The 21559-nt window shown below is 32.8% G+C and overlaps 1 protein-coding gene across 1 annotated transcript; it reads left to right on the top strand.

Moving 5' to 3' along the window:
- Positions 1-6999: 6999 nt before the first annotated feature.
- LOC132741568 (17-beta-hydroxysteroid dehydrogenase 14-like) lies at positions 7000-17871 on the top strand. Its single transcript, XM_060729772.1, has 10 exons — positions 7000-7081; positions 8293-8396; positions 9136-9174; positions 9547-9632; positions 10224-10290; positions 12806-12897; positions 13844-13948; positions 14816-14883; positions 15521-15602; positions 16490-17871. The coding sequence occupies exons 2-10, from the start codon at positions 8294-8296 to the stop codon at positions 16637-16639; spliced, it is 792 nt and encodes a 263-aa protein (XP_060585755.1). The 5' UTR covers positions 7000-7081; position 8293; the 3' UTR covers positions 16640-17871.
- Positions 17872-21559: the final 3688 nt, after the last annotated feature.

The following is a 21559-nucleotide window of genomic DNA, read 5'->3' as shown; positions in this document are numbered from 1 at the left end:
CTTTAACCCATTACTTCATATACACGCCTTTTAACGCCTTTTTCACCCCCCCCCCTTTTTGTTGTCTCAAATGATGAAAAAATGCCTTATTTAGGCCCCAAACACTTGTTTTTGTTTGAGAAATGTTGTTAAAAAAGTGACCTCTTTTTCGGCGCGGCCCCCAACCAAAAGATACATCAGGGGGTTGCCAGAAGGGGGATGTGTCCCCTTCTGTTTGGGGGGTTTGAAGGGGCGCGGAGTCCCCCTCATCGCCAAGAAAATTTTGGACTTGTGAAAGGCTGTAAATGACCCCAGATTGATCATAAGGTATTGTGTAACCAACGCTGAAAAGCATTTGACTCTATCTCAATCCATTGAGAAGTTACAGCACTTTGAAATCAATTTTGATGGAAAAAATCAACGCAAAATAGTGATTTTTGGCAATTTTGAGATGTCCCCTCGTTGCCATGGTAACAGAAAATTTAAGCCTGAGCATGTTGTTGCAAGGGCAATGGTCCAGTCAACATTTGTGCAAAGTTTGATTAGTGTTGAAGCAGTTTTTATAGTATTATAGCAATTTGAACTTGTAACGGGAGACTTTTAATGAAAACAGCCATTTTTCACAAAAAGCTCATGAAGTAATGGGTTAAGAAGTGGCCCGAAACCCACAAAACTAAAAAAAATCATCATGAGGTGGTGTTTTTTTCTATGATACGGTAGAGTGAACTAAAAAGAAAATATCATTGCTGATTACAATTGAGTTTGACACTTTTATAGTAAATTGATCATGAAATCCTTTCTACGGTCATTCGCATTATATACCTCTTTAAATTTCTGGTTATGCACACAAATTTCAGTTCCTTGACAGCCTGACCACCATGAACGATGCCGTGACTGAACTGTGCTCTAGTAAATTCAGTGTTGCTTAAAGCCGTGATCCGGACTGAAAACTACCACCACCACAGGTAAATATTCACAATTCAGACACGTTTCAGAAAAAAGATTACTTGAACATGGCGCTGACTGAGACGTGATACGCGTCATGCGCATATCTTCTAGTGTCTAGGAACATAATAGTTAAATTGCGGATTTGAAACCAAATCATTTTAAGTGTTCCTTGAAATGTCCTTCTTTATCACAATGTTGTCTTTGTTTGATTATTCGACTCGACGTACATTCACCATGTTTGCAGTTAGACCATTTGCAAAGCATATAATATGAAATTAGGCAAGGCCTATGAACGGGGAAGTCGTTAAAAATTCCTTTCATTCTTTCCGTTTTAAAGGTGTTATTCGGTATTACATGCACCGCTTCAGTTTTCACTCGGAACACTCGACGATTATCATTTATCCGAAAAGTTGAGATTTGTTCCGTTATCGGAATACCCCGCCTATTATCATTGAGTTACATTGTAAATGGCGGCGCCCGACTAGAACTGACACTGAAAATTTCATTGATAGATATAGAATTCTATATATTTTTTAATTGTTTTTTATTTGATTTTCTTTTACATATACACGTGTAGTCTATAGCCGGGCAAGCCAAAGCCCGGACCCGCTTCGCGGGCCCGGTCTTTGACTTCCCCGTATAAAGCCCTGGTTGCTTTATAATTAAGGAGGGTGGCCACGTGGTGAAAGTGTCTGCCGCTCAAGTCAAAGATCGTTGGTTCGAACTCTAATCGGGTCACAACTATGTTTCCTCAAATGTCACCATTATTGCCTAGTTCCAGAAAGCGGCATCAAAAGTGTTTAATATCAGCTACACGAGCTTTTCTTATAATCGGACTTAAATAAAAATGTTAACCATTGGTCTGCCGGGCGTGATCTTAAAAGTTTTGCGCCCCACAAAATGCAGAGTTCCTGGGAGTCTTGGCAAGTACGAACTTAAATTTTCATCTAGATATCCAAATATTCATAATTTTATCACTTTATTTGTAAATTCATATCTTAAAACATTATAAGTTATTTTGACGAGTCAGCCGTCATCCTTTCCAACCCACTGAGGAAATGAATCTATGTCTTGAACTTGTTTTCAAATCATCTCCCGAATTTTATTAAGTCATAAAGTCATTAGCATTGTTTACCTCTTAAATTATCTTAATATTTTATATCGTCAGTCTTACATATACTATTTGTTTAACAATGTCTTCTGGTTGTTATGTATATTTATGTTTTAAAATTTGGAAATAAAATTAATATTGTTTGAACTTGATATTGTAAATGGGCAGTTCCAAACATGGAATATGGATATGTCCATATATGAAATTCAGCGGATTTATTATAGCCTTATATATAGGATAACCTTCATATTAATTGCTGATTGTTAGCTGACGCAGACAGTGTTAAAATAAATACATTCGGTGAATAAACCACATAATTGACAACCTAGCTCCGTCATTTGGCTAAACATTTAACATGTAAATGCTAGCCGTTCACTTCAACAAAAGAATAAATACATTTGTAATTGAGAAAATGACCATTTGAATAAAAATTGAGAAAAGATTAACATTGATACTAGTTAACTAAAGCCTTCGGAGAACAATATGTAACAGAAAGAGCATCGGAACACGAGGCTATCTGATTTGTACGAGGGGCCGTAGCCCCCCCCCCCCCCCCCCGAGTATTTATCAGATTGCCGAGTGTGTTGATGTTCTTTCTCTTTTGTATCATAGTCAAACATAAAAACACGTTCTCTGTTGTCACAATAAAAAAAACCAGAAAAAAAGTAACCAATAAACGAGCATCTGAATATGATATTTCTATCGCTTTCCCTTTCTCTGCCGTCACAATAAGTAAACCCCAGCAAAAATGAGTCAATCAATGGGCATGCTCTGGAGTGCCTGCACTCCAGTTAACGCACTGTGCATGTATATGTAATGAATTTAACTCTGACACATTTTCAACAGAAAGGTCCCCAAACTATGACACAAATCATAAATAAAAGCTCAAGGTATCTTTCTAAACTAGGAAAAGGGGGAAAAAACATTTCTGTATAAACATATTTATTTTTCCTGGTATAGTTATTTGATAGTATACATCTTTACATTCATTTTGTCAAAATACAGACATGATACCTACGTAGCAGAACAAACATTAAGACACAAGTCGCCCATGCCAATTGAAATCATGGCACTTTCAAAGAAAAGGGGCAAATTATATGTTGCATTCGTTGATTTCAAAACAGCATTTGATTCTGTCAATCGTAACAAGCTTTGGCAAATACTTTACAATGCTAATATAAGGGGAAATCTTTTAAATTCTGTTATTGCTATGTATAATAATGTAAAAGCATGTGTACGTTCTAACGGTCAAATCTCCGATTATTTTAATTGCCCGATGGGCCTCAAGCAGGGATGTTTGGCTTCGCCGAAATTGTTCTCATTTTTTATAAATGAATTATCAGTTATGATGAACAATGACGATAAAATTAAAGGTATACAGATAATGCCAAATGAAATTTCAATATGGCTGCTAATGTTTGCGGATGACGTAGCCTTGATTGCACAAACAGTTAGAGATTTACAATATCAACTTAATGTATTAGAAACGTTTTGCAAGTCTAGTTGTTTGCAAGTAAATATATCAAAAACAAAAGTCATGGTTTTTAAAAAGGGCAGTCGATTAGCGCGTAATGAATGTTTTTATTATAATAATCAGCAACTTGAAATAGTTAATTCTTTTACCTATGTTGGAGTAACATTTACATCCACTATGTCGTTAAATATTATGAGCAATGAACTTGCAATGAAAGCTAAACGAGTATTATTTTCTTTACTTTCTTCTTTGTATGATTATGGACAATTGCCTTCAAACATATTTTTTAAATTATTTGATACCAAAATATTACCGATCCTTCTGTATGGATCCGAATTATGGGGTTTTAAAACCCGTGAAAATTGTGAGCTTATTCAAATAGAACATCTAGTAATAATGTAGTATTAGGCGACTGTGGTCGTTATCCAATTTATGTAGAATCTGCCATGCGTTGCATAAAGTACTGGTTCAAATTATTGAAATTACCTAATGACAGATATGTAAAAATTTGTTATAGAATGCTTTCAAGTACAACATGTGCTAAATATTTTAATTGGGCAAATGAAATTGAACATCTCTTATGTAGTAATGGGTTTGGGCACGTTTGGTTGAACCAAGGAGTTCAAAATGAAAGATTGTTTCTCCATTTGTTTTGTCAAAGACTTAAGGATAATTATTTGCAAGGATGGTATAGCAAGTTAGATTCTAGTGATTGTCTCTCATTGTATAATCGTATTAAAAACAATTATGACCAAGAAACTTATATATCTATCTTAAATATCAGGAAATTCAGACATTGCTACGCTCAATTACGTTCAGGGCTTTCACATTTAGAATCAATTCTATCAAAAAATATAATACTGATACTATAAACTACATAGTTTATAGTATCAGTATTATATTTTTTGATAGAATTGTTTGATTTTGTATTGACATGTATTTTGAATGTATTGAAGTATATTTGGGTAGTATTGTGGGTCCTGGGGGGTGGTACCTTAGGGGTAGGGCTTGGTCCCACGCCGATAACCTGTGTTCGGATCCGGTGCTAGGGAGCAAAACTCTCTCATTTTCGGACGTTAAGACGCCACCTGTTGAAACCGACCATTTTCAAATTGTAGTAAACTGCTGGCAGAGGTTACAGCCCTGAATCAGTGCAATGATTATTGCAAAGAATTATGGGGAGCTCACTGTCCAGCGGAAATTTTTATTGAATTAAATATTACTATTAACTATTGCAACTTTCTGATCGAATTTTAAACAAGCTGTTGAGACCATCTTGACTGTTATAAATAAGTCATTTTTTACCTATATATGGAACGCCAAGTTTATGTCAATTCAATTCAGTTAACTCTCTTTCCAATTCACACATTCGCATATTATTATAGCCACTATTACAAATTGTTAAAGGAGGTGTGAAGATTATTATTTAAATTTCCAATTATCAGATCTTTAATTTAAGCTCTTATACTTGCTGTAACCAAATTGTATATTGACCCATTGCAGCAATGGTCAATCTGGTAACATGACACTTGATGCGTATGGGCCATTGATAATGGTAGACCCCAGCTCATCACAATAGAGTACAGCCCCTTAATAATATAATACAGCACCTTTATAAAATAGTATAGTCCTTTTATTTTTGAGAGCATTCCCTTTATTATAGCACATGCCTTTAAAATATTAGTACAGCCTCGAAGTCCCTTTATAATAAAACAAAGTCCCTTTATAATATAGTACAGCCCCTTTATAATAGAGCACAACCCCTTTATAATAGAGTAGAGCCCCTTTATAATAGAGTACAGTCCCTTTATAATTTATCACAGAGTACAGACGCTTTACAATTGAGTACCGCTTTATTATAATAAAGCCATTTTACAATAAAACACACCCGTTTATAATAGAGTTCAGCCCCTTTATTATAATACAGCCTCTTTGTAATGTAGCACACCCCTTTTATAATATAATACAGTCCCTTTCTAATGTAGAACATCCCATTTATGATAGAGTACAGCCTCTTTATAAAAGCGTCTCTACAGTTTTTATACTACCGTCACAGCTTAAGATCTGTCATGCAATATACATTATTTATATTTTAGTTTAGATAATTAAAATGTTTTATGAGCACGTGGATATTATGTCGTTATTTTAGATCTACCCATGACATAACATAAGTTAGCATTACTGCTAAAACTAACGTTAAATCAGGTCAAATATACTGTTGGTAGATCATTTTCTTCATTTTCATATTGAAATACTCTTTGAAAGTAATTTTCCAAATTCAAAGAAGGGCAAATCCATTACGCAAATACAGCAGGGTGGGGGAGGGTTGGGGTTAACATATATGAAAGTCATGCGTTGGAGTTTATTGAACTTCTATGTGCCGAGTTGTGCCATGTTGTATTTTCGCTCACTTTGTCGTCACTTTGCCATATTTTCGTGTTTTCACCTGGCGCCCAGCGGAGCGAAAATACGACATGGCACAAATCAGCCACTATAAACTACAGCTTAGTAGATTTAAATAATTGGAGAAAAGTTAAACCTAGCATGTTTGACGTTCCATAATTATGTTAGCTTGATCTTTATCTGACACTGGTCAAAATGTGACCTTTATGCACTCACGAGTGAAACTATGTCAAAGTTTGTACATAAATAGCATGTCATAAATTTTATGTCCAAATTTAAGGTACATGAATATAAGAGCTTAATATATGAAAATTAAGAGTTTTCAATGCAGTTCACACCTGCAAAATTATATACCTAATGTAATAATTGGTAGATAAAGAAAGTAATGTTAAATATAGACAACTAGCTGGGAGTGGTAACATTTTTTTTGTTTGGTTATTATTGCATATTTAAAATGGTCATTAAACACGTTTTAAAAAAAATGCATAGACTTAATTATATCGTTATCGAATATTTGAGTTTTATTATAAAAATTGAGAAAATAATAGCGTAAACGCACTTATCAAACACCTTGTTGTCTAACTAATTTAATCTTTCTTTAAGATTTTAGCGTACTTAATCTTAAAGGATTCCACTAAAGGTTTTTTTTGACATGATGGGACTGAACTTTTGTTTCTATTTAAATGTACCACTTTGGTGAAGGGTTAGACCACTAATCTTTGTGCAAAATTTCAGATCATTCGCACACTTCATTTTTCCAAAATAATTATTCAAAATGTAAAAAAAATGCGTTTAAACACTTTTCACTCAAATCGGGCTAAGAAAAGCATAAAAATACGATTTTCAATTTATTTCAAAGTATATTTCTTAACTATCTTTGCATATATTTCTGTTTTAAGTACTCTAGCTCATTTATGTAAAAAATCATATATTATATTTCTAAGCGTTTAAAACTCAGTGTAGTCCCTTTAAAAACAAATATTTATTGCAGGGGAACTAGACTTGTAGATAAACCATGCGAAGTTCGGGTCATAAGGTCGCCTTCTAGATATGAATTTTTATTTACGCAGTGTCTAATGTTTAAATGATTTAGCGTGAAACTGACGTGTGTAAAAATATATAGATATTGTAAACATTATAGGATAATTGAGGACTTGCTGCATAAAGTACGTTATTATTATAATAATTCCTGAAAAAAAATGGTTATATTTTTGCAATTTTTGAACAATGTGGCAGAATTAAATTAATCATATTAAAATATCATATTTTGTAAAGGTAGAGAATAATTTAGAATAAACCAGTGACTTGTTGTGAATTTAATCAATTTTTAAGTGTAGCAAATACCAATCAGGTAAAGAAAATGTTATAATTTTTGCTGGTGGTATAAACTTGTAAAAACATGTTAACAGCTACATATCGCCAACCATTTCCATCATAATGAATACGTGTAACCAGTGAGGTGTTTCAAATACGAAATTAGACTTGAATTATCTAGATATTGAATCTTGTTTTGTTCGGTTTTGTTTTGATAGCGTGACTTAGCCTAGGTGCAAAGTGTGACGTAATTTCTGTAAAGAATTTCATAAAGATAACATTATTTTGTCTTTATGCATCAGCCATTCTATTACATCTATTTCACATATCTGTATAAATTAACAGAGACAATTTGTGATATGGCAGAGGCAATTTGTGATATTCTGGTTTTTATACTACCATTAAACACATTTGCTGTTAATCTCGGCAATCGGTCTACCTAAATGGATGTTGTTAATCTCGATGACCTGTCTACCTAAATGGCTGTTGGTTATCTCGGCGGCCGGTCCACCTAAATGGCTATTGTTTATCTCGGCGGCCGGGTTACCTAAATGGTTGTTGTTAATCTCGGCGTTGGTATGCTATATGTCTTATATATGTAATTTTTAAGTGAAAACACCAGCATAAAATACTTTAGATTGATCAAAATACTTATAAAGTTAGTTGCTGCATTAAAATACAGTGAGATCTTGGTGAAGAAAAAAGTGAGGCGTCCAAGTCTAAAATAACTCAAAAACTGCTTCCTTCAAATGGGACCAAGTACATACCGTACATATAGCCAATTATATATATTATATTTATAGTAATTAAAAGATACTCGGCAGTGCGTTTTACGGTTGCCTTTAATTTCCGAGTGTTATTTTTAACTATGCTAAACCTATATCGTAGAACACTGATTGCGTGTCCGGCAAGTATCGGGAACAGGATGGCAAATAGCCCGTATTTACCGGAAGTCAGAATGAAAGCAAACAGTTTACGACCGAAAAATATGTGAGAAAAGCTTAAGTTATATCTGAATGTTTGATAATAGAAATAAAACTACTACAAAAATTTATAATTACAGCATGGCAAATATAGCAAACCAACCAGCTTTACGTTTTAAAGACAAAGTTGCCATAGTGACCGGTGGAGTACAAGGGATCGGTCGAGGCTGTGTTGATGTGTTTGGTAAATGAAGTTTATGTATTTAGATATAGTAAATACCTCTGTTACTTAAATTAAACACATTTCATACAAAAAGCCTCTTTAGATTAGTTACTTACCCTCCCGTCATGTCGTTTTCAATTATTTTTGACCAAAGTCAGAATCTCGCATTAAAATCAGTATATGATTAAATCTTGAATATAAGGTCTGATTCGCGGACGCCATATTCTTTGATATTTATTTCAAAATTAATTAAATTCGACCAATCTTGTAACTTTCGATTTTGCACATGTATTCTTTTGTCATTCTCAGTCTAAGACTGGCATAAATTTGACCAATTCGGTCACATTCAAGTTTGCATTTATTATTTTGTCATTCTCAGTCTAGGACTGGCATCAATTCGGTTACATTCAGCTTCAGACTTGCAAATATTCGACCACAAATGTCACTTTCCGCAATTTGACGACGTTTTTGCCGTTAGTACAGTCTTAAAAAAATTGGTTGTCTCATACCGGCGTTTACTGATTCTTTTAAACATCCAGATAGTGACAATTCAAAATTTTTGACCTTATTTACTGTGGAAATAATTTTTTTTGAATTCAATATATGTTTACACTATATTCTACCATTTTGAACATTTATATATATGACTTTACACAAAAATACATAGTTTCGTACCTTTACATGTATTTTTAAAGGGTGAAATTTAGAAGAAGAAAAAACAACAAAACAACATTACTTATTATTGCATTCAATATTTCAGTTGAACAAGGTGGAAAAGTAGCAGTTTTTGACATCAATGGTAACTATTGTTTTACTTTTTTATCGTTTAAAAAGAAGCCAACTTGACGTTAGTTAACCAACTTGACTTAAGCCAGTAACATCGTCGGTTATCCACGGTATATATTCCGTACATACTACATTATCTAGTAGTATATAGTATGTACGGAATATATACCGTGGGTAACCCACGATGAGTCAGTAATTGATCATGTCAAATACACGTGATTAATTTTAGTACAGATGTATAAAATCACGTGGTTCACTAGAGCACAGATGTATAAAATAACTAAATTCACTAAAGCATGAACGCATTGATAAAAATTACAGTTGAAGATAGATACAAATGTACTTAAATTTCATTTCACGCACGCACTATTTATTCTTTTTACAGACGATGTCGGACAAGCCATGAAGTCTGTTGGACCGGGGGAAATAATATACTTTCACTGCAACATGAGAAAAGAAGAAGAAGTTAAGGTACATATCTTTGCAATATCAGATGAGTCTGGCGCTTTTAAATTTAATCTTTCGAAGGGGCTGCCACCATAATTATAGTACTGCACATCTTAGGCGTGTAATATCAGAGGGTTAATTTCATCGTATACGAAAACAAATTTTAAGACTAGAAATTTTAATAATTTCGGGGGCTTCTGCAGATGTTAATGCACGAAAAAGACGCATTGCTATGATGGCTGATTTGGAACGCTTTCGTGCGTCGTGTTAGCGCTACCGACAACATGACAAAGCGCCAAACGGCTTTGTTATTTTGCTGTTATACTTGGGCTATATTTTTTGTGCAAAAATAATAGAAAAAAAGCTTTCCACTTAACAACTTACTTAAATGTTAAGCTTTCCATAAGTTACACTCATAAGAATTGACATTGTTTCACTAATTCAAACAGTGTTTTGTTGTTGTACCCGTGTTGTATTATTCCAAGTTTTTTGTACTTTTTTTTTTTCTTGTAATGCTTTTATAGGAAATAGGTATATATTCATTTGTTAGGTTATTTAAAGTTGTTTTAATTTTTTATTCGGCTCATTGATACTTTGGATGTTTTTGGTCTACAGAATTGCGTGGAAGAAACCGTGAAGAAACTGGGTAAAATAGACTGTCTTGTAAACAATGTTGGATGTTGTAAGTACAAGAAAATATTAATTAACACTTACCATGCGAAACATGTTAAATGGACTCGTCCATCTTTTATCCTGGACAAGACAAGTCTTTATCTTTCAAGGGAAATTTGAATAATTTGTATTGACTTGAATAACGTACAGTACAGATCTGCAGACCATGATCAGATGACCCGGATGTGCCGACTGATCTTGGTCGGCACTCTGTTCGTTTGGATAGAATAAGCTACAGTTAATGCACATCTCTCTTATGGCCATGATTTTTTTCAGTATGAAAGTCGGACGGTTGCCATTAACGGAGCTCCACTGTGGTCAACAAGCCTAAAAACATTAAGTTTGACATTCTTGCTTATATTGATAAAGTTATGCTCTTTAAATGGAAAATTCTACAAAAGACGATGAAGATAGATATAGATAGATCGATATACTGAATGAAAGATATACGATGCTCAGATTTGAAAATTGCCAGGATTTGCTACAAAGTATCTTTGTAAATATGAAATAATGATGTTTTGACTTCACACAGAGTAGAAATGTTATGTTTAAAATTCAACACTCTAAAGGATGTCACAATATGAATATGTAGGTAGTGTTTTTAAAAAAAAGACCAACTTTAGGTTCTCCGGTTAGCTCAATGGGTAATGCGTTGGACTATGAATCGGTGCAGGTCACTTTCGTCGTGATTGATCATGAAATCTTTTCTACGGTCATTCGCACTGTACCTCTGCTTTGGCATTTACAGAAGTTCTGTTCCTTGCGAAAGTGGAAGCAACTAATACTGGTAGACTGCCTGCCAGCCTGCCCAGGAACGATACGGTGGCTGAACTCTGCTCTGGTAAATTCAATGTGACTTACTGCCGTGATCCGTCGTGAAAACTACTACCACCATACAAAGGCCAACTTTACTTGACCTGTAATAGGGAACGCAGCTTCAAATACATAACTTATTCATTCTTATATTCAAATTAGACATATTCGGTATGAAGTTCAAAGATTTCAATAAATGTTTTGATTAAAATATTTTACCCAAGGATGAGCATGGTATATCTTTTTTGCTCGATATTTGGCCTTGGTTGAATGCAAAACGTTGCAATACAAATTATTAGTACAGACTATGCAAGTCTCGAATAAATATATCCTTAAAGTTAAAAAACCCACAGTTGTCCTTTAATTTCCGCCTTCTTTAATTCATAATCACGATTCTAGCCGAACAAAAATGCTGCTAATTTAACAACCAAACAAAACATACGTAAAATGCATTTCATGCAAAATGCAAACCGGCTCGAAAATTAGTATTAAAATTTAAATGCGGTGTGCTTAAAAAGACTCGACTTAGGTTTTTTTTACGGCTGTATGTGACTGGAAATATTTGTCCGAGTTTTGTGTACCATTTGAGACAAAAATGAAAAATGTTGCAGTGCTTTTCATTCAATCAGGCTAAAAATCGCATCAAAAAGAAAAAGAAATTCTGAGTTAATTACTTTATTTTTTATATTATAAATGCATGACTTAATCTATGTAGGAATGTCAAATTTTGTGTTTCAGGCTTTTTGACCTCAGTGGAGCTATGAATGCACAAAATATTTAGTGTTGTTCAAACCGGATATGCAAAGAAACAGTTCAGTCGTATGCTGTTTTGCCCAAAGTATTGAATTCATCATAATCATTCCAAAGTGTTCGGGATTTAGTTTCCGAATAATTATTAATAAGGTCCATTTTCCCTCCCTTCTGCGTTCCATAGTGGGCGGGATTTAGTTTCTGAATTATATTAATTAATAAGGTCCATTTTCCCTCCCATCTGAGTGCTCCATAATCATTCCATAGTGGGCGGGGTTTAGTTTCTGAATATTAATAAGGTCCATTTTCCCTCCATTCTGAGTGCTTCATTTATTTGCAACAAAAATATAAAAAAAACAACTTCTCACACAAACGCTTTAATTTAGATTTGATTGAATGGCTGCAATTCCCTTTTCATTCTTTTGCACATTTCGAATCAGGGCTCTGACTGTTGGACTTTTCGTTGAATCTTTTGCGTGAGGATTTTTTAGATAACTTTTCCGGTGATCCGATGTGGCTGTGTTGTTGTCGGTAGCGGTCCGTGAGCATATGTTTTACATTTTATGCGACCGGACGATCGCTAACATATTTTTTACGTGCTTTTATAAAGTGATAAATGCTTTTTCAAAGCAAACAAAATTGCCCCACTGACTCCAAAAAGCTTTTTTGTCCGCAATTTTTGCAACCAGAGCATTTGATCGTCGCTTTAAGCAATTAGACACCATCACTTACCCCGTTCAGCCCCGGTCATCTTTTTTCTTACAATTTCTTTTTTTAATTACGATTAAATTATATTCGGTATTTGAAATGTTTGTATATCTTTTTGACTTTTTATTAAAAAAATCGGAGCTTTTAAAGAATTGATTATTGAAATACTTTGAAAGATTTAAATTAAGATTTTTATTTTAAACTGAAAAATATCATGAAAACTGATTGACCTTTGACCTGGATTTTTTTTTCAGATTATGGTCCAAAAAGTATTGACGAGATATCTGTACAAAACTTCCGGGACCTATTGGAGGATAATTTAATTAGTAATTTTACTGCAAGCAAGGTTAGTTTTCCATGTAATTTCGGTATCACGTGACCAAATTAGATTATTATATAAGCACCGACAATTGATCTTATAAGCAATGACAGATTATTATATAAGCAACGGCAGATTTTCATATAAGCAACGGCAGGTTTACATATAAGCAGTGACAGATTTCCATGTATTCAACGGCAGGTGATCATATACGTAACGGTAGATTTCATATAAGCAATGACAGATTTCCATGTAATCAACGGCAGGTGATCATATAAGTAAAAGCAATGTCAGGTCTTTATTTAGGCAACAGCAGGTTTTCATATAAGCAACGTCAGATTTTTATTTTATTTTGTAAGTAGCCGCAGATTATCATAATTATAAGCAACGGCAGTCATATAAGCAAGGTTGATAATCAAGGGAAGGTTTTAAAAGATAAGCAGGGTAGGTAATCAAAATAGATGTATACATTTAGTCAGACATTTACAAATAAGCGATGACCATTATCAAATATACAAGAATTATCGTACATATACATCTAAAGCTATATTTGAATATGGTGTGATATTCAACGGCAGATGACATATTGACCGAGGTGATACCTATACTTTAATCATAGGCTTTAACAATGTACAATGTAAATCATGGATTTAGATAATATGTTCTTTTATGATTGATTCAACCATATCTAATTTATCATATTTCCATAATTGTATGCCTGTACTTTATTAGGGACAGGTTATATGTTTAAGTGAAGACGGAAATGAAGCTTTAATAACCCGGCTCACTGGACCATATAACGTGTTAGACATCTTAATAACGATACAGTATGGAAGACCAACATTATTTGAGAAAAACTAACATAACTTCATAAATTGACAGCAGCCGTGTATATAGATTATAAAAATATCACGATTATCCAACGACAAGTGAGGTTACATATTTGAAAGTTTATATTTTCTTCTTGTTTAAGTATGCGCTCCCATATCTACGAAAAACAAAGGGCTCAATTGTTAACATATCAAGTATCAGTGCCAATGCTGCATTCAAGAACTCAACAACTTACTGCGCTACAAAAGTAAGTTTTCACTTAAGTGGATTGGTCTACATAGTGCGCAATTTTTATAAGTATTTCAGATATTGATATAAACAATAAAAATGTATTATTCGGATATTCCGTTGAACTATTTCTTTTCCAAACATTTCGTTAAAGTCCTAAGTTATTTAGTATGAACATTTATTAGTCTATGATGAAAAGTAATTGTTTGTTCCAGATATACTGTATAGATATGTAATGTTGGATCATGTATCTCACACTTTCCAAAAACATACATGTATAATGCTTTGGTGGTTTGTTGTTATTTATAATACTAAAAACTTTCAAAATAATTATTTATGGTATAGCAGATCTTCCATTTTGGACCAATTCACTTTAAATAACATATTGATAATTGCATATAACAAATTACACATTTCTGTGAAACGATATTCAATTCATTATTACAAATACAGTGTTCCGTTTTGACAATCGTGTTTTTTTTTATTTTGTCCTGGCCGGCGATGCACGAGCGTGCAATAGTAAAAACGTGATGGTTCGACGACACGATGATGAAAACACGATGGTACGTGGGGGAAATAGCGATGTCGCAATGGTACGGTGGTAGAAACGCGATGTTATATCGAGTTTTTACCATCGTACCATCGCGTCATCACCATCATACAATCGCGTTTGCACCATAATGAAATCGCGGAACACCGTATCGGAACTAAGCCAGCTTAGTGATTTGTTAAAGCAATGCTAAAACAAGCTTAATGTTCTTTTTCATATGTTACCATTTTTTTCTACATTTTGTAAATAATACTCGTATATGTATATTAGTTCAATAAAACTATATAATGATTAACGTATTTGAGTTTTCTTATATTTGAGTTTTCTAAATTAAAGGGTGGCGTCAAATCACTGACAAAAGCACTGGCTATTGACGAGGCCAAGTATGGAGTGAGGGTGAACTCGTAAGTTATGAATTCTTCATTACGAAAAAAAAATGAATGCATTCATTCACTGTAAAGAAATATATTCCCTACGTTGATGGTCCAAATAATTCTTTTGTAAGATCTTATTTATTTTGCACTTTTTTCATAAAATGACGATATCGAAGGAAAGGTCAATAAATATGACGTCAAAATAATATATGAAATACACAACGGGTTGAGGCTAAAATAATACTCGTGACACTGACTTCATGTACCTACCATGTAATATAACTACAACAAATAGTTCATGCATCCAGACTTTAGTATCATTTGATGTTCATGTAAAGTAAAATAGTTCATTTGAATTAAAGCAGCAAAATATTTCAAGAAAATTATACTCGAGAAAAATGGACTATGATTTGAAGAAAAGTGAAACAGATTTAAGATTCAGGTAATAATGTACATGTGGTGTGGGATACCATATTTCTACTGCGTTACGAACGTAGTAAGCGCTATTTTTGCTTATTTTGACCTGTTTTGGTAATTAATTGGGTTGTTCTTTACAATGTGTAAATTATTGTCTTTGCTCACTTAACAATATCCACTTTTAAATACATTTTAAAAATTGTCATGAAAATGCTTAAATTCTGAATTGTAATGCGTACTTTCATTCTAGTATTGCTCCAGGAGCTATAGAAACACCGTTACTACGCGAGGTTTGGCCGAAGGAGACTATTGCAACGCTGGAAAGTTGTCATGTAAGTTGAATGCATTTGTGCAGATATATAGATATAAGAGTTTAAGATAACATATCTGATTTATGCTACAAATCAGATTTCCTCATGCAAACATGTTGTTTTATGTAACACTATTACCAAACTGATTTCATTATTTTTTTTGTTTTCGTGTGCAGTACAACTTAAAATAACGCCATATCAGACTCGTTGCCGTGTTTTCCACCTTCCGTAGACAATACTTCATGTCGGTTTCCGGTAACATTCTCATGTCAAATAAAACCGTCAACGCATTTAGCTTTTGTTTTGTCGTTTTGAAATTTTAATTATGAGTTATACAAAAGTTAAAATTCAGCTTAATATCTTATTAAAAATTGTAGTGTTTCCTCTTTTTAAATTCCGACATTTTTAACTTTCAAGACTGAACATCTATAAGTATGTAAACATTAAAACAGTTCACGGACTGATAAGGCCCGATACATCAAGCAATCATTTTATAAATGATAAGTAATGAGTACATCACGAGATACGCTTCCATCTTTATTGTCTAAAATGTTTGGAAAAACAATCCTGCAAAATACAAAAATCATCATCGTCTTTTCAGTACTTTGATTACGTATGCCTTCCCGCCAAAACATTCTAACCTCGGTCAATATCGTAGCATGTCGGTTATTTCCGGACGTTATTCTTTCAAAATCTTGGGTCTTAGATTATTTATAAACACTCATCCTTTATCTGTATATTCCGGTTATAAACAGTCAGAAATATTGAATATCTAAGATCGTGAAAAGTAACGTTCCGGAAATTACGGATTTATTACGATACTTACCGATGTTAGAAATTTTTTTTGGCGGGAAAACATTGCAGTAAGGCTACTTTATTGCAACGCTATTTCCAATCATTTATTTCAGACTATTCAAAGAATAGGTAAACCACGAGAGGTTGGACTTGCTTCCCTTTTCTTGGCTGTTGATGCCACGTTTACAACGGGAGAGGAGCTGATGTGTACAGGGGGATGTGAACTAGGATACGGAAATAAAAACACGGGACTTCCCTGTTGATTGATGGTGTGACATCTTCACTTACCAAGGAATCATGAAATCAGTAATGTTGCTGTCAGAAACATGAGCAATCAGACTGACTATAGACCTTCTGTCAGGCGCAGATACATATTGATCCCCCGACATAAAAAAACTGAACAAAATATTTATCATACAAAGAGAATTGCCTATACAAATATATATTCAAGTATTCGGTGTGTAAGTTATATATGGAGTTTGGTTATTTGTACACGGTTTTACTCTTCAATTAATCAATACTTCTTTCAATGGAGACTGGTAATTATATCTTATTGTAATTTGGTGACATTTTCATAATTTTGTTTTACGGATTTGATACTTTGGCAAAAGATCACATAACTAAACTAAAATTTGAATTATTCTGATATGACTTTGACCTTTCTCAAGGTCAAATTATTGAAATTTGCTCAAATTGTCATAACTTTGTTATTTTATTCATACTTGGACAAAAGAACACATATGACAAAATCAGCATGAAGTCTTCGTAAATGACTTTGACCTTTAATTTACCTTGACCTTCAATGTTCAATTAATTATGGAAATTTAATTAAATTTCATAGGTTTATAATCTTTTTAAGGATTTGTTTTATACTTTAACCAAAGAACAGATATGACTAAACTGTCATGTTGAATTATTCTGAAATGACATTGACGTTTAATTTATCTTGACCTTCAACGTCATATTATTGAAATTAGCTTAAATTGCCATTAGTTTATTACTTATTTACAGATTTGATTTATACTTGAACAAAAGAAGACATATGACAAACCGACGTGTTAAATAATTCTGATATGACCTTGTCTTTTTATTGACATTAAGCGTCAAGGTTAAATTATTGAAATTGCATTAAGTTGGCATAACTTTGTTATTCATTTATGGATTTTGTTTATTCTTGGATAAAAGTACATTTATGACAAAACTGACAATGATGATTAATTCAAATGTGACCTTGACCTTTGAATGATTTTGACCGTCAATGTCAAAAATGAAATTAGAATTGCATGTATAATTTATAAAAAAACGTTTTTATTTTCTTCCTTGGAGTATTCTTTTACTGCAATATTCTTTCTTCAATATGTTTAAGCTTAGAAGTCGAGGCCCCTGCCTGTTTTTGTTCATCAGATTTTACATTTTTAAGTGAGCTTGTTCGTTATTGTCCATCTATGTAGAAAATAAACAATAAAGTAATCCCCATGGATAAAGGTCAGTTTAAAAAAAATGATAATAATAATGATAAAAATAATAAATAATAATAATAATAATAATCATCATAATAATAATAATAATAATAATAATAATAATAATAATAATAATGAATAAAAGAAATGATTATATAAATTTTAATCGCATCATCGAATTTTTTTCTTCTTCTTCTTCTTCTTATAATTATTATTATTATTATATATATTTATATATATATATATATATATATATATATATATATATATATATATATATATATATATATATATATATATATATATATATATAAAATTCGTTATCTCTTATTAAAAGAAAACCAAATGGATAACTGTCGAATCATTTGAAAATGAATCAATTGAGGAAAATCCAATTGGATTCTTTTCCAAAAACTTTTAATGGAAAAAAAATCCAGTTGGAATTTTTTCCAACAAAAATAATTGGATTTACATTTTTTCAAAACACCTTATTGGTAATTCAGCGTGTGCAATTATGTAAATTTCTATCGGAAATTATCATTTCCCTTTAATTATCATCGATTTATACTTATTAAAATTATTCTGTAAAAATCCTGTTGGAATATTTTCCAGCTTTAAAAGTGGGTGGGATTTTTTATTTATTTAAGCGAATAAGTTCTTCAAAACTAGTCAGAAAGTCATTATAGGATGTATTAATGGTGATTTTTATAGTTTAAGGGTTGATGGAAAAATTGAAATTCCCGTTGGGGTAAATAAAAATATTGGAAAAAAAATCAAAATGGAGTATAAATAAATTCCGCCCGGACAGCATAATTCCGGGCGTAATACATGAAATTCCGGCCGGACAAATTTTTTAAAATACAATTTTTTGATAAGATTTTTTTTAAATAAAGCTTTAAATGAAGTCAATTATTTATAATTAACCTTAAATCTATCAGATGAAATGATTTTTAAGTGTTTAGGGCAAGTATATATGGTAGGTGAAGTTTGCCATTTTCCCGGTAGTGCAAAAATTTTCCAGTGGCTGTTATTTATGACAAAACTGACAATGATGATTAATTCAAATATGACTTTGACCTTTGAATGATTTTGACCGCCAATGTCAAAAATGAAATTCGAATTACATGAATAATTTATTCAAAACCGTTTGCTTTCTTGAAGTATTCTTTTACTGCAATATTCTTTCTTCAATATGTTTAAACTTAGAAATCGAGGCCCCTGCCTGTTTTTGTTCATCAGATTTTACATTTTTAAGTGAGCTTGTTCGTTATTGTCCATCTATCTAAAAATTAACAATAAAGTAATCCCCATGGAAAAAGGTCAGTTTAAACAGGTCGCCAGTTTTTGCGATGACGGTTGAAAGAATACATTTTCTAGAAAGAGTGAGACTAAAAAAATAATGGGAGTACCACACTAAAAACCGTATTCAGTATATACAAGGTCAAGCGCTTGAGTAATTAAATGCTAAAAGTTCGCCCTTTTCGGCAGCCGAAATGTACTATGTTAAAACTTCTAAATAATGCACGCTTTGCGGTAACGCAAGTACCTGCAAGATAGTGATGGTTTTGAAAACTTTCGCCGGAAGTACTGCAAATTTGGATAATAGACCAATCGCAAGTTTTCGAATTACAAGATAAGGATAAAAGCCGAGGAATTGTGATTGAAAACGGATGCGTAGACTGGTCTCCTGTGCACTTCTATGGGAACCATAATAGGAAATGGAACCAGAATAAACGGAAGCAGTGTATAAAATACCGAATTGCACTTTAAAAACGGAAAATGTAAAAAAATATAACGATATTTTTATAACCGATTTCCCCGTTCAAAGGCTTTGCCTATTTTCATAATAATAATAATAATAATAATAATAATAATAATAATAATAATAATAATAAAGCAAGAAAGAAAACCTGCTTAATAAAAGAAATATTCTCAAATACAACAGGGAAGACAAAAACATCACTCAATATGACTGACAATTTTATTTCATTTCAAGGCAATATGATAGGTGATTGCAAGAAAAGACTATGATAATTCAAGATAAAGTAGTCAAAATCAAAATATCATTGTGAACAAATTATATGCTTAAAAGGTCTTTCTTTCATAGGTTATTAAAATTTTAATATAATCAACTATTAATATGTTTTGGTGTCAAAAATAGGAAACAGTCACACAAGTATATTAGTACGTTGTGGTTTGTATCAGCACTTTTATCGCCTTTGCTTGAATGTATTATTTTGTAGAAAAAAAACCCTACAGTTTATTATCAAGAATATACTTTTTCTGACGGATATTTAAACGGAGCGAATTGGAAGAATAAAGATGCTGAATGACTTGATGAGGCGGTTTGGAGTTTTGATGCGTAGTAATATACAACGAAGGCCTGAGTGGTTATTTTTTCGCATTAAAGCGGAAGTGAAAATGCTTTTTTTTTTATTAAATATTGTTGCTTTAAAAGGGTTTGTAAACTATATAATCGAGGGAGAAAACATAACAGCCGCATATACAAGTAGTCCCTAACCAGTGTTTATTAGAAGTTTAAACCGTTTTTTCTTCTTTGTCTATAGTTCAAAATCACGAGGAGTGTTAGAATTTGGAACATAATAATTCCTTACAAAACTGTTACATATACGAGCTTTTTGTAGGTGAATAACCAAGTTCGCAACAAAATTTAATAATTGCGCGCTGTTCTGGATACTGATGTGACGCCATTGTCAAAACACTAGCGGAGACGATGTCCGGCTTGTTGTTTGATAACGGAAAGCGTTATGACATTGAAACTTTGATAAAAAGACGTTAATGACGTCATTTCAAACTGACGTTAACTGGCGCCAAAATGCGCAGTCCTAATTATGTTCAAAATCAGCTATAAAATAGCAATTTATGAATGAAAAATGACTTCCCCCATAAAAGAACGGAACAAATCTGAAGAATAATATTTTAATTTTCAACAGAATCAGTTTGATCTAAATTACGCTTGGTACAGACTTAATGCAAAAATCATAATTAATACCTATGTTACTATATATAGTAACAAAATCTAGGGTATTTCAGGGCCATTATGGCAAGGTGTAGGTCATTATGCAATTTTGGCCGCCTTGCTACTCGGCATTATTTTTCCATAATGGGCGAGTGAATGACCGCACGTGCAGAATGACGTAATCAACTTTCAGTGACTTTCAAGATGGCTGCTGACATTGAATGAACCGTAGTCACTTGCACACATTTTTTTAAAGTTTAAATTACATAATTAATCACAATCAGCAAAGCTTATCATTGAAGATTTATAAACTCGAGACAATACTGGACCCTCAGAAATTCCAAAAACGATTTTAAATTGACTGTACGGAAGGTCGGATCGTTCGCATTTAGACCTAGATAGTCAAACACACAACTTTATAAAAAAAAACTGGCACTAGATCCAAAACGTATTCTCACAAAAGATGTGAAGAGTAGGATTCTGTATTTACCGATAAAAACAACAATAAAACAACATTTTCTTATATTTATTTTGTGTTGTCTTGTTTTCTAAGTTAATCGGAGTGTTAAACTGTACAGTATGACAGATACTCAGAATTTGTTTACATTGACAACTGTCCGTTTCTTAGAAAGGGCGACAACCAAGATTAGCGGCGATGTCGAAACGCCGTATTTCGGACATAGTTATTAAAGACATTAATACTCGAGTTCATAATGTCCTTCGGGCCTGCGGCCCTCAGACCA

The sequence above is a fragment of the Ruditapes philippinarum genome, unplaced genomic scaffold (assembly GCF_026571515.1).
Source record: "Ruditapes philippinarum isolate M1 unplaced genomic scaffold, ASM2657151v2 ctg1149_1_1_1_1, whole genome shotgun sequence".
NCBI lineage: Eukaryota > Metazoa > Mollusca > Bivalvia > Venerida > Veneridae > Ruditapes > Ruditapes philippinarum.
The sequence above is the reverse complement of the archived record's forward strand: the minus strand, read 5'-3'. Positions and strand labels throughout refer to the sequence as shown.